This window comes from Colossoma macropomum, unplaced genomic scaffold (assembly GCF_904425465.1).
Source record: "Colossoma macropomum unplaced genomic scaffold, Colossoma_macropomum, whole genome shotgun sequence".
NCBI lineage: Eukaryota > Metazoa > Chordata > Actinopteri > Characiformes > Serrasalmidae > Colossoma > Colossoma macropomum.
Genome location: NW_023494785.1, coordinates 16,802,385 through 16,816,849, shown reverse-complemented (window position 1 = coordinate 16,816,849; position 14,465 = coordinate 16,802,385). Strand labels below are relative to the sequence as shown.

General features: G+C 37.6%; 1 protein-coding gene across 1 annotated transcript in view; it reads left to right on the top strand.

The window, feature by feature from the left end:
• The window catches only part of LOC118813115 (complement C1s subcomponent-like), a 37,028-nt gene extending 23,759 nt beyond the window's left edge, over nt 1–13,269 (top strand). The window contains exons 9-23 of the mRNA XM_036578281.1: nt 375–589; nt 2,464–2,820; nt 3,834–3,849; nt 4,459–4,608; nt 5,396–5,547; nt 5,993–6,200; nt 6,540–6,720; nt 7,557–7,685; nt 7,966–8,081; nt 8,170–8,248; nt 8,394–8,525; nt 10,379–10,459; nt 10,562–10,764; nt 12,262–12,479; nt 12,654–13,269. Coding sequence (XP_036434174.1) covers nt 375–589; nt 2,464–2,820; nt 3,834–3,849; nt 4,459–4,608; nt 5,396–5,547; nt 5,993–6,200; nt 6,540–6,720; nt 7,557–7,685; nt 7,966–8,081; nt 8,170–8,248; nt 8,394–8,525; nt 10,379–10,459; nt 10,562–10,764; nt 12,262–12,479; nt 12,654–12,999 — 2,583 coding nt within the window. The 3' untranslated portion in view covers nt 13,000–13,269. The remainder of the gene's footprint in view (nt 1–374; nt 590–2,463; nt 2,821–3,833; nt 3,850–4,458; nt 4,609–5,395; nt 5,548–5,992; nt 6,201–6,539; nt 6,721–7,556; nt 7,686–7,965; nt 8,082–8,169; nt 8,249–8,393; nt 8,526–10,378; nt 10,460–10,561; nt 10,765–12,261; nt 12,480–12,653) is intronic.
• Nucleotides 13,270–14,465: the final 1,196 nt, after the last annotated feature.

Here is a 14,465-nt window from a genome sequence, read left to right as displayed (position 1 = left end):
AGAAGTCTTCCAGTCTTCTGAGAGATCTTGGAAAACTCCTCTGACCGAGATCTAGCATGCACTAACAAATGTGTGTGGTAAAGACTAGAAGACTTTGATGGTGAAGGCTCTGGTTGATTTTTTTAATGGGGAACCTCCTGTCTCATTTATATCAAACTGATAATTCTAGAAGTTTAGATTCTTTTGACAACATTGACCCAGTCTCTTGTTGGATTTCTTGAAATCTGATAATAGATTTAATCTGATCTAAGAAACTGGAGTATGCTGTGAACATGATGGCATGATAGATCATTACTGAAATCAGACAATGGTCATAATATTGGTGTGCATGTAAACACACTCAGTGGTAACTAAGTGCCTTTGTTTTTTTGCAGGCATATGTCGGACATAATAAAGTAAAAGAAAAGGAAAAGTTTATTGCTCTTAACATATCATCAATATATGTCCATCCACATTACAACAACACTGATGATACAAATTATGACAATGACATTGCTCTGATTAAGCTCAACACACCGATCACATTCAGTGACACAGTAAGGCCACTCTGTCTGCCTCCAGAAGGAGCTGAAATGGAGGTCAAGTCTGGGTGAGCACTTTTTATCCACATACAAAATGTTGATTGAAGTTACTGTGCATTTATTTATGCCAGTGCATGACACACCAGGTGTAGCTCTAGCTGCACATTGTTGAGCACTGTGAGCTCATGAAGAGACAGTGTTAGAGATGCCAGCAAATCAGGTCATACATATACATGGTGATAAATTAAAGAAAAACCTAAACAAATAAGTAATGGATCATAACGGATGTGGATGCTTCCAGCCAGGCGCACTGCATGATACTGCATGACACAATTAAGCAGTTAAAATCCTATCATGCTCTGTGGTATGTCTGAAAATGCTGAGCGGGTCAGTTGACCTCAATTTTGGATCAAAATGGCAAGAAAGAAAAGACAATGACTTTGGAAGAGGGCTCATTATTGGGGCATAGAGGGCAGGAGTTTCAGTCACAAATTGGTCAACTGCCTAGAGTTTTAATAGGAACAGTGAATGAAGGGTGCAAATGGGGTGCTTCTAACACGTCCTTTATGCTCAGAGATTGCTGTTTTCTCCACAAATTTTTTGATGATATTATGTACCATAGCGTAAAATCCTTGCAATTCCTTGTTGAGGATCATTGTTGTTGTTTTTTGTCAAAGTGTCAAGCTTCAACCCATCCTTACTTATAAAGGATGAGGCCATTCCTGGATGCTCCTTTTATACCCTAGCATGATTTCATTACGTATTTAAGATGTTTTTTGAACATTTCACCAACATTTTCTGGTCTTAAAGTGCCCCATTCCAACTTTTTAGAGCTTGTTGCAGGCATCAGTTTCAAAATTAGAACATATTTACAAAAAATGGAGCTCATAAGGAAAAACATTAAATGTCTTGCTTTTTAAAGACAAATCAAAGTTGAATTACAAACCACTGCTTACTGTTTTCATTCGCACTTCACATACTATCTCAGCTGAGGAATAAAGCTTTGTAAAGCTATGAGAAAGATGTTCATATGTATGGTTGGAAATTGTGGATGAAAGCATATATTCACTGAACTTGATGCTCATGCATCAGTTTGATATTTAAGGAAAACAGAGAAACAAATGTTGTTCACTTGACTGAGAAGGTCCTATGATGAAACATTTCTAGCCTGATGGGAGTTGCAGGATGAAAAAGCCTGCATCCACAGGGCATGAGGGATCACTGAATAGACAAGATAGTTTATGTTTTTTTTCCTTTACTTTGTTACCCATCTGTCCATGATCATAGTTGATTCATTCAGGTTTCTTACGTATCAGAAATGTGATCCTCACCATCCAACACTGACCCACAGAGGTGCAAATTTGTTCTGAGAAGTCAAGGGGACCAATGGCAGGAAGCTATAGCTCACATACAAATGTGAAACTGTGTAAACAAAGCACACCTACAATTACACATCAAATTGACATAACATGCTTTAAATGTCAACATTATAATTCAGTAATACTATTAACAGGAATTTTCTACATACTGAGTTTAGAGATTTGATTTTGTTGTCTGTTTCAGTGGCATTTTTTAATTTCTGTTGTTTCACTAAAACTCTTAGTCAGATCTGCATGTTGTTCTAAATATTTTAGCAAACTACCTCAATAGTGATAAATATGAGGATGCTTAAGAACAAAACAGAAGCATTATTAAAAGCTGTTAGTAACTAACTATTAATAACTATTAGTTTTAAAATGTAACTGACAGCTATAATAAATTACATCTAACAGCTCTTTTGCAACTCAGCGATGAGCCTTTTTCTACAGCCGTCCTTTGACCCCCAGATTTTCTTGAATAATTAAAAGAAATGGGCCAATGCTGACACACCTGTAGCCATGAAATAAGACCATGACTAAAAATGAATAAAAAGCAATAAAAATTGATTATGTGCGCCCTCTAGGTGGGTGTCCGGTTTTGGTCTGACAGAATTTCACATGGATTCAGCTGAACTACACTATGTTGAGCTTCCCATCGTGGCTAATGAAACATGTAGAAATTCCTTTGCAAAGGAGAGGGAAAAAGAGAGCTGGATTTCTCATCTTACGGACAACATGTTCTGTGCTGGTTTTAAGGAGGGTGGGAAGGACTCCTGTAAAGAGGATAATGGGTCTGCCTTTGTTGTAAAAAAGGATGATGTACACTGGGCAAAGGGCATCGTTAGTTGGGGTCTAGATTGTGGCCGGGCAGGTATGTATGGAGTGTACACTCGGGTATCAAGATATCTTGACTGGATAAACAAAGTCATGAGTGAAAATTAGTGTGCCAAGTCCATCTTGGAAAGAATGAGGTTTTCTAGAATATACGATATATGTGATATCACATTCATGACTCTCACATTCTTTGTAATTTCTTGATACAGCTGCAAGTATTTTCATAGTTAGCATTTCTGTTAAGACAGCCTAGTATTTTTCAAAGACATATTTATTTAGGTCACTAGAATTTACTCCTTAGTCAGCCTGCTGTTTATTTATCTAATGCCTGATGTGTTACCTTGTGTTGAAATTGCTATCAAGCTCTTATTCACCTGCTTTACTTTGTTTTTCAATACTGCACTAATGGACTGGAGTTAGAATCTGATACAGTGAATGTCTGTACTCTTCTTCCATCTGTCTATTTATGAAGCTGATCATTCAGAAAAGGCTGTTAACAACTGTGGTGTAATAGTTCATGCACTTTAAAAATGCTGCACTGAAAACAACTCAAAATGGGTTATTTGGCAACCCAGCACTGAGTAAATATTGGACGGAACACATGCTTTCTGGTAAGTTATTTAACCTGTGTAGGGTTGTTACAATTCACTAACTTTGGAGTCTTTTTTTTCACAGTGCTGGGTTAAGTTTACCATAGATATTGTTGTTGTTTTCTCCAGTTGATCTATGAATAATATTAATAATAATAATAATAATAATAATAATAATAATAATATACAAATGAATACTGTTTAATATAATATGCCTAATAAATAAAATACAAAGATGTTTAGACATTATCTTATTAATACTAATTGAATAATTACTCAAATTCCTAATCTACTAAAAAACTAATCAACACATTGAAACAACAAAAAATATTTGAAATAGAAATCAACTGCCATTATGGATGGTCTGCTATTCCAATAAAATACTGACAATTTCCAGTTCCAAGCTCCAAGACAAAGAGAAAGGCCTCCTTCTGTCCCTTCTGAACACAGTGTTAGTCTCACACTAATGAAGAACAAAGTCAGAACTTGGAGTTGCTAGTGCTGGTGTGCTTCATGCCATATCTGTACAGTTCAAACAATCTGCAAGTAATCAGTATATTTCTGAATTTAGACACTGAGGTTGAGATGGTTAAAAGTTGGTGTTAGTTTGCAGTATTTTCATTGCAATGATAGCCTTTGTATCTAAGAGAAAATCAATAATTTAGAGTGCATTACTTTGATACTTTAATAATTTGATAGTGTTTTGATAATGATGATTACTTTTTGAGTGAACCTCTGGAATCTTACGGAGGTAGATGCAAGACTACCTACTTTGATGCTTTCTAAATCTGTATTATCAAATTCTGTAAACTGTTTCAAATACTTCAAAATCAACTAAATACTCGAAATCAGCTAAAATTGAATCGTTTAATTTAGAATAGAAAAAAAAGAATTTTATTTATAATGTTGAAGCCAAAGAGCTAGCATGACATAGCATAATTTCGATGTTTTGATGATTTCTGAATCAGCTGACTACAACTCCCTTTCCAAAAGAGTTGGGATGCTGTGCAAAATTTAAATGAAATCAGAATGCAATGATGTTAAAACCCTATATTTCATTGAAAATAACTTAAACTTTATTGTTAAGCTATTGCTATGGTTATTGTTAAGTTTTAAGTTCGATCATTTTTAGTTTTTATGTATCTGCTCCTGCAGGTGGAGTGGTTATCTCAGTCCCCCTCTGAGACAGAGAGCATTTCTCTGACAATGGCAGAACCTGCTCTCTCTTGTCCTTCCTCTTCATCCACCCCTCTAAACACCCTCACCAACAGGGTCTCCCATTTTGCCCTGCAAACACCCAGTGATGTCAGTCTGACAGTAGAAATGCAAAAAGACTGTAAAGTGCCATATAAGCCTGAGGACTTGGAGTAATACTGTGTATGAGAGATTTTTCTGTCAAATTTAATAACATATAAAATAATAGTCCTCTGTTGGACACAGTTTAAGAAGGAGAACATTACAGACAAATGTACTTAACACTGAAACATCACACAATGTAATGACAAAAATAATATTTAGTTCTATTTATTTTAATTAACAATTCTTATGATACTATATTTGTTTTGGTAGGTGTGACATGCATGTGTTATGGTTAGAATCAAGCCTGATTTCAAGGCTTTTTCCCTTAATGAATTCAGCAGACAACTCTGCTTGGAACTATCCAGTAGTAGAACTATGATTTTGTCAGTACTGTTTATGTTTATGTTCCTACTTATGTTTATGTTAATACTGAACCTACAAGTGTAGGGTGTGGGGTTTGAGGGTGTCAAGTACTGACAGCTGTGTCCCCCTCACTTTTAAAATGGCTGCTACGATCTTGTTGTTACTCACCAAAGGTTTCAGAGGAGCGAGTGTGTGGCCTGTCGGTCTGGCAAAACTAGGCTTGCCTAGTCTCGTTGAAAAAGGAGAGCAGAATACAAAAGTATAGTTCTGACACTGGAATGTAAAATATCACATTCTTCTTTTTTATTATTTCTTTGTCATTTCATGATAAAGCTGCAGATATTTTCACAATTAGCACTTCTGTTAAGAGGTTCTAGTGTTTCCAATGATTCAGTTTGGTTGGCTTTTTTTCAATGACATATTTATTTAGGTGACTGGAATTTGCTCCTTACTCAGTCTGCTGTTTGTTTATCTAATGCCCTTTCTGTTACTTCATGCTCAAACTGCTCTCAAACTCTTATTCACCTGCTTTACTTTGCTTTTCAATACTGCACTAATGGACTGGAGTTTGAAACTCATATGGTGAGTCTCACTCCTCTTCTTCTTTCTGTGTATTTATGAAGCTAATAATTCAGACTTACTAATAAATAAGACTAATAATAAGTGGTACAATAGTTGATACAAACACAAATGAATACAAATTAGAAGGTTGAAGGACATTTACCAATGTTGTTAAAACACTACTGATGTGTTCAGAAAATCAGTTCACTCGTGTGTGATCAGCTTTATGTGATCATCTCTATGTGCTTTAAATGACATTACATGTGCATTTTATTGTCTTCAGTCATTAGAGAGGACTGTTTTTGGTCATTAGAGAGGACTGGATTCTACTTGAGTATCATGAGCCCAAAAGTCATTTGTAGGATTGTCTAAACTACCAGCTTTTTACAGCCAGCATGTGTAAAGAGCAAGCATAAAAAAATCAAGAGCACATAGATATACACACTCCTACTCTCTTCCCTCACAGGATTCTTGCAATATATATGAACATACAGAGTTTTGCATTCCAACCAGTGATGTATGGTGAAGTTCAGTCTCCTCACTATCCTGAACATTCTCCATCTCCTCTTCATGAGCACTGGGACCTGGAGGTGCCCAAAGGCTACCAGATTCAGCTCAACTTCAGCTACATTAATATCAAGCCGTCACAAGACTGCAGGAATGACTTTCTCAAGGTAGATGTGTAATACAGTTCCTTTTACTGTTTTAAAGTTTTACTAATATAAAAATGTAACATAATTGTGTAGTCAAAATAGGTGAGTTAAGAGGGCTCACAATTGACTCTGCTTAAGCTTATTTACTTCCTAAACAAAATGCCTGATGTCCCAAAAACAGCTGGGACTAAACAATAAAAAACAATGTGATGTAAACAGTTATAGTGTTATAGTCAATGTGCTGCATGTTGTGTCTGAGGAGAGGACTATGAATGAACATTCAACAAAGAGTAAACAATCTAATGGCCTTATTTTTTCACTTTTCTTTTGTCCTATATACATATTACTGAAACACTGTAGATAGTGCACAATGGAACGGTGGAGAAGTTCTGTGGTGAAAGGAATTCAGGAAATGGCAGTCATCTGGGTATCAGATCCATTTCCATACCTACCAGCAATGTTCGACTGTCCCTTCAGACCAGTGAAGTTGACAAAGGGCCTTACCCACCTGTGGGCTTCTCTGCATTCTACCACGCTGAAGGTGACCAATAAAATAATCAAAAAACTTTACATGTAAACTGCAGCATAAACACATATTTACAGATTTGGATTAGAATAATGTAAATTGGTCTGGATAGTTTTATTTTTGTTTTTAATAATTGGGTTTCCATGACTGAGTGTGCTTTAGATCTGTGTAATAATGAACTTAGTAGTACTTTTAATTCATAGTTAATTTCTTTATGTTAGCAAAATGCTACTTTCCATTAGCAAACATGAATAAAATTGTGAAAAAAATCTAAATAGAATTTCTTTTGGTCAGTATTTATCCAGATATAGTGATAATATGACTGGCTTGTTCTTATCAAATGACTGTATGGTTGAAAAACCATCTAAGCGAGCATTTTCCACAACAACTGAGACTGAAAAACTACGTTTGTAACCAACAGTAGCTGATATTAGCTAGTTCGCTAGCAAGCATGCTAACATGCTAGTAACCTTTAAAGGGACATTAAACAATGTTATGCTAAAGTTTTGGGTTTTTATTTTATTTCTTCCCAATCTGCTAAACTTGGCAAATAAATAGAAATTGTGCACTATGATTTGAAGAAATCGTATATATGTGTCTTGTTTCTAGCATTGGGTATTTCCATTTCTATATAAGGAAAGTTTCTTTCATTTGCTTTACAAGTATTTGTTTACTTTTTGAATCATAATGTTTTTAAGCTTCTCTCCGTATATTACTCGTATATTTATTTATTTATTTTTATGCTTCTTGTTCCTTTTTGAACTGGCTCTTTTTGAACTGTGTTTTTCTGTATTTGTTTTACCTTTTCTGGCTTACATTATGTGGATGAGAATGATGACATTCTCACACAGATATAGATGAATGCTTAGAGAACAGAATAGACCTCCACTGCTCTCACATCTGTCTCAATACCATGGGCTCTTACCTTTGTGCCTGTCCTCATGGCTTTAGACTGAAGTCTGACCAGCACACCTGCATTGGTAAGTTTTAGGCAAAACTATTTTCTGAATAGAGAGTGAGATCAGGTTATAATAAAAAAGGTATAAGAAATATGTAGCAAAACAGAACATAGAAGTCATACATTCTCTACTTAAAAGAAAAAACCTTTTGATCTGTTAATTATTTCTCCCTTGTTTGAGCATCATGTATAGCTTTCTGTGTTGTTTTCTGTGTTCATTCAGTGCTGTTATTTCTCTTTGTCAAGAGTGTGTTCAAACACTGTAACAGTGCTTTGTTTGTGTTGTGGGCTGTATACACCAGAGGTTCAATGTGAGTCTCCAAACAACATAAACGGCAGAATAACCCCAGCACTTCCCACGTACTACTACAACAATGTGACCACTGTTCACTGTGACGAGGGCTACAGAATCATTACAGTAAGGTCTAATTGAGGTTACTTGGTCCTTTTGTAAATTATAAAGATAATAATAAATGACACATTTTAATGTGTTTTTTTTCTTTCAGAAAGACGGAGAGGTCAGCATGTATAAATTCACCTGTCAGATTAACGGCCAGTGGAGTTTACCCCTTCCTCAGTGCCACAGTAAGTTCTCCCGTTTATTTAATACTCCCATTTTATCCACATTGTGTATATGAACAATCATAAGAGGTGTGTCATGTACAGTTTCAGTAGATATTATTTCTAAATCCTCTTTGCTTCTCTTAATTTTCTCTTAATTCTCTGACAGTTATACATTGTGGAGACTTGCCAGTTTTACTGAATGGGAAAGTGTTCTACATCTCTGGTGCTCATAATCAGTATCGCTCTGTTATTAAGCTGCACTGTAACGAGCTGTATGCTTTGCCTGCCACACAAAATGGTGAGTTTGACCTGTTTTGATACTCAGAGGACTCGGCTATAGAAATTTTATAATTAAAAAACATGTATGCATGCAAGGGCGTAGGTTCGATTTTGACATTGGTAGGGACATAAAAGTGCTCTGCAGGGGGCATGGCAGTGCGCAGGGTTTTAGAAATAACCAGGTCCAAGAACTGAGCTTTCTTTGGGAGGATTTGGGGGCATGCCCTCAACCGCTCAATCCTGCCCCCCACCCCCTGCTCCCCAGTGTCAGTGGACAGTAGCATAAATCATCTGTCAAATGGTAACTCATGAGAATCAGGTTAAATGTTGCAATGAATGATCCACACGACAATCTGGAAATACAGAAGAGGCTACAATGATCACGAAACAACTGAAAATGGATCCACTGTGTTATCTCTGTGGTAATTAGGCCTACATTATTTGAATTAGATCAGGTCATCAGTTTTTGTTTGTGTTGAACAGTACAAGGACATAATGCTAATCCTATCATATCACAGTGTGCAGTACCTACTCTTCTTCGCTCATCTCCATCACCTTCCCTCTTTCTTTTTCTCTCAGTCTGGTATCTCGTTTTGTCCCATATCTCTTTCCTTCCCAAAGCTGAGCTTTGATTGATGCAGTCAATTTTTGTCTGTGTTAGTGAAGAAGGTAAACAAAGGATTATTTGATATTTATATAAAAATGTTACTGGCCTTTGCTAGGATAATCCTGTGAAGAAAATGAGAATACATTGAGGTACCTAACTGTAACATGCATTTCAACACTTTACATAAGTTACATTTTTGTTGAAAGTTTATCTGTCTGACCCTGGATGGATGGAATAAATGTTAGTTAGCTAGCTAGGTAACACTTTATTTGGATAATCCACTTTAGATGCTTTGTAAATAATTTACATAATTTATAAGTTACATTCAACTAAATATCTACTAAATTTACTATAATTTTCTTTAACTCTCAACCTGACTCCAATTCTAACCTTGACCTCAACCCAAACCTAAACCCAACCCTCACCATAGTCCTAGTCCTAACAATTTAAACATCTGTAGATAATCTATAGGGGACTACGGTGGACTATCCAAATAGCCTATCCAAAAAGTGAGACCACTAGCTAACATTAATACCATCCATCCAATGTCACCTAGTAATGACAAGAAGATCATTCACTCCACCAACGGTAAAGCAATGATGCTGGTGATCAAATAAGACAGTCGGTTATCTTGGCGTTGTACCAATCTTTGCAGCACCAAAGTAGATCTATTTTTTGGCAATTATTTCACCAATTTTAGTACATACACCTCAGACAAAATACAGAGGTCCGGACCTCAGTGACGTCAATTGTGGGTGCGGCCATATGCCTACGTGCACATCTATTTGACAGAGCTTTGGCACTTCTTACAGCAAGACGTAGCTGCAGCCACTCACGTGTTAGCAAGAAACAGCAAAGCCAATCCTCTTAGCGATGTGGGTTAGGGAGGCCAGACTCATAGTAGAGAACAAGATCTGTTAGCCGCTTGTGTACGCAATACATTGACTAGACACTGACAGACCATAATACTTTAATTTTTTGATCAAAATTATTGCTAGGGACAATTCAGTACACATGTCCCTACCATCCCTACCCAATTTTACACCCTTGGATGCATGGCAGCAAGACTGGAGAACTGTTGACAAGAATGGGCAAATTTGTTAAAGCTGGGAAAATATTTTCAGTTCCACTTTTTTCCTGCTAATTTTCTTTTTTTCATTTGCAAGACGTGAACATTTTATTTTATTTATTTTGTAACCAAAGAAAGATTTGGATGCTCAGTCATCATTTCTCCACTTGTATTTTTTAAATATATAATTCCCCAGCAACGTTCACCTGTGATGCAGATAAGAAATGGAAAGATGATCGCAACAAAGTGATGCCTGTGCTTCCCAAGTGTCTCCCAGGTAAACTACGAATCAAAAACAGTGTATGTGTATATGTACAAATGTATTTATATCTGTTATAATTCTAGCTTTCTCTGGTCCTCTGTATGATGTCAATCTTAGTGTGTGGACGTCCATCTGCTGCTCTGACGCGCCGCAAGAGGGTGTTAGGAGGTCAGCTTGCTCCACAGAGGGCCTTTCCCTGGCATGTCTTTATGCACCAGCCAGTTAGAGGAGGTGGGGCTATAATAGCAGAACAGTGGATCTTGACAGCAGCGAACAATTTGATGTCCAATAACCAACCTGTTTCCCCAGACAAAGTGAAGGTACATTATATAACCATAAACGTGTGACAAATAAGACCTTGATTGATTCATGGAAAATGTTCAGTTTCTCAGTTTATTATAAAGAAAGGCTATAAATGATCATAAAATCTAGGCTTAGAACCAAAGGAGTGAAAGTGACATTTTGGGTGAAATGGTGATATATATATATATATAATGAAAGCTCATGATGAGCTCTGTCTGCTGCTAAATGGACACATGGTAATTCTTAATCAATTTAGAGTTATTAATCAAAAACCAAATGACTTAACACTGTACACACTGAACCAGTTGGAGCCAAAAGGGTGTATGCATAGCATGCATACATAGTGACTGAGCTTAGACTCACTGACTATCTGGATTTCAAGTCCTTTTCACAACACATGATCTGAAACAAAATCAAAGACACCAAGGGAGAAACAGTTCATTGACAGAAAATCACATGGCTGCTCTACACAAAAGTTGAAAGTTGAAAAACAGAAGACCAGAGGATCTCATGTAATGGAACCTAAAAACGTACACACATGTCCACCTGGGACCAACGCTTTAAAAAAGAAAGACTTACACTGCATATGAATGGCAGTATCCCAATGATACATTATGGTGCAAAATAGTGTGAAACTATAGAGTTACAGCCACAGTAACAGGATTTACAAAGTTCAATCCAAAGTGCAAGATATCCATGGTGGTTAATGACCACTGCCCTGAGGAAAGAAAAACTGTTGGCATGTCAAGCTCTGCTGAATTTAATGGCTCTGAATCTTTAACCAGAGGGATACGGAGGTCTAGAATGACACTGGTCAGCTATAATGTTTCCGCTGGTTTTTCATGACCTGGCTGTTACACATGTCCTAAAGCATTAGCAGATCACATCCAGCGATGCTCTTCACTGTCCTGATTATGGCTCGTTTCTTTAAAGTAGAAGGGCCAAACTATGTGGTTCCATTTAAACCAGTGAAGTAGTTCTTGTGCATGAGTCTGTACATGTTTGCATGTCATTACAAACCTCAAGAGATCATCAGAACTAATAAAAGAACCTCAGGTTATTTTTTTCAAACTTTACCTTCAGCAATTTCCCCACGTAACACAGCCTCAAATACAAGATATTTCCTATGCAGACAATACCCTGCTCTTCATTTTTACCACCCTTAATACTTCTGCCAGCTTAGGGAAATGAGAGCACAACTGAGGTTTCCCACAGCTCTGCAGAAGTAAAACTGAAGCTCTATTAAACGAACACTCCTGCCAGATACAGCATCCAGAGATTTCAAATATGAACCCCTTCAGCTTTGCTCCTTTGCATTTTTTGGATAAGCAGAATTGTAATGGATGACTCATACATTTTTGAAAAGCCCTTTACTGAGGTGTGAACAAATTCAAAGTGATTTTTCTTTTGTGTCTAAAATTGCCAGGCAGAGCTCTGTTCATCAGTGGTATAATAGTGATATAAATGGCAGTTCATGTTTGCTGACCTCTGCTTTTATATCCATTTTTCTTTAGCTACACATTGGAGGCAATGATGCACTACAACTATCTTCCATGCCACCTCTACAGATCGAGTCTGTACACATTCATCCCTTGTACAATAATTCAGATTTCACAAACTTCGACCATGATCTTGCACTGATAAAACTGAAGAATACCATTCAATATAATGCTGATGTTATGCCACTCTGTCTGCCTTCAGTGGAAGATGAATATACTCCCAGCCTCACTGGGTAAGGTTCTTTCTAGAAACACCACACACCAGTGTACTACCCCTGTGTGCCTACTGAATAAGGCCTATGTAAATCATTTATACTTTAAGGCATATTTTAGTCCTAGTCTTATTTTCATCATGACATACTACTCTGCATTAAAAGATACTTATTCTATTACTCCTCCATTCTCAGGTGGGTTTCTGGCTTTGGACAGACTGCGAGATCAAAAATATCCAGGTTTCTCAGGTATACTTCCCTCCCTCTTGTGGATAAGGAGAGGTGCCAAAAATTTATTGATAATTTGAGGATCCCAGTGCCCCTAACAGACAACATGTTTTGTGCTGGGGTCCCAAAAGGCGGAAAAGATGCATGTGGTGGTGACGCCGGAGGGGCATTTGTTTTGAAAAAGAATGGCGTGTTCTGGGCTGCAGGGATTGTTAGCTGGGGGTATGAGTGTGGTAAACCAGGCAGATATGGGGTATATACCCGGGTAGCGCAGTATGTAGACTGGATAAACAAGACAATGAGTGAAAACTAAAGACAGTACATATCTAGTACAGTTTTATTGTCACTGTATGCAAAACCGTAAAGCGTCTGGAGTCCAACAGATGTATTTCATTTGTTTGATTTAATTGATTAAATGTATGTATATATGTGTACATGTAGGAACATGAACTTTTCTGTGTCATTCACTGTCAGTGTTTCTTTTAAATCTGACGAATTCGGTTTTAAACAGTGTCTTTTTAAACCATAATGTTTGCCTGTCTACTCTTATTGCTTGAAAACAAATAAAGAAATGCTTAAACCATTTGTTCTCTTATTTTCAGAGGCACACTTAATTTTAATCTCAATTTTAACCACAGTTTTCTAGTGCTTCTTTTTTATTCTAAAATCAGTTCTTATCGACTTCTTGTAGAGTTTTTAGAATATTCTCTCTAATCCAATTCACAACACATCTCTGCGAGTAAATCATGAGATACAGAGAGGAACTGAGGCAGCTGGGGTTCTGGTGCACAGACAACAATCTCTCTCTGAATGTGACAAAGACAAAAGAGATGCGGAGACAGTGCACAGTTTCAGGTTCTTGGGAATTCACCTCACTGACAATTTCTTCTGGTCTCTGAACATCTCCTTAGTGAAGAAGGCTCAACAGCTCCTCTACTTTCTAAGGGAACTGAAGTGGGCTGGCCTGCACACGCATCTTCAACTACCTCTACAGAAGCATCATAGAGAGCATTGTGAGCTGCAGCATCACTGTCTGGTATGGAAACTGCTCTGCCTCGGACAGAAAAGCACTGCAACGAGTCGTAAAAATGCCCAGTCCATCACTGGGTCAAGCTTCCCTGCCATTAAGGACACCTACACAGTGTAAAAGGAAAGTGTGCAGCATCAGTAAGGATCCCTCTTAATCCATCACTCGGACTGTTTACACCACTCCCATCTAGAAGAAGGATACAGAGCTACAAAGTCCTCCAGACTTATGAACTAAAGTCCTCACACTGCTGATTCAGATTTTTAAACACTCTCATTGAACGGCTACTTCTGACATTTTCATCATTTGCACTGCTTATTCCTTAACAGTTTGGTCCAGGAACTGTTTACATATAGCAGTTCACCCAGCAGTTTACACTAGGAGCAGTGTCTTGTCATTCCATCTGAAGTAAATCTACATTATGGACACTTGAAGGTATTTCACTGGCTGACAACTGACAAGTTTCTTCTACATGATCTTCACTCTGAACATACAATCGGTTCTCAAAAGTCAGTGTAAAGCATCCTCAGAGCCACTCTGCATGGCCACAGCCCCGAAGCTCCTCATGGCGGCACTGACCATGATGGACACCACACAGCCTCCTCCTCAAGGGTCAGCCATCCCAGCAACCCAAACAGCCTAAACAAAGTCCTGAGGCACTTAGAGTCCCGGCCTGTTCCAGTCAGCGCATGTGTCGTGGGGTGCCCGCTGCTTGGCAGTGAGCACTCCCAGTCCTCTCTTGGGGCCGTGTC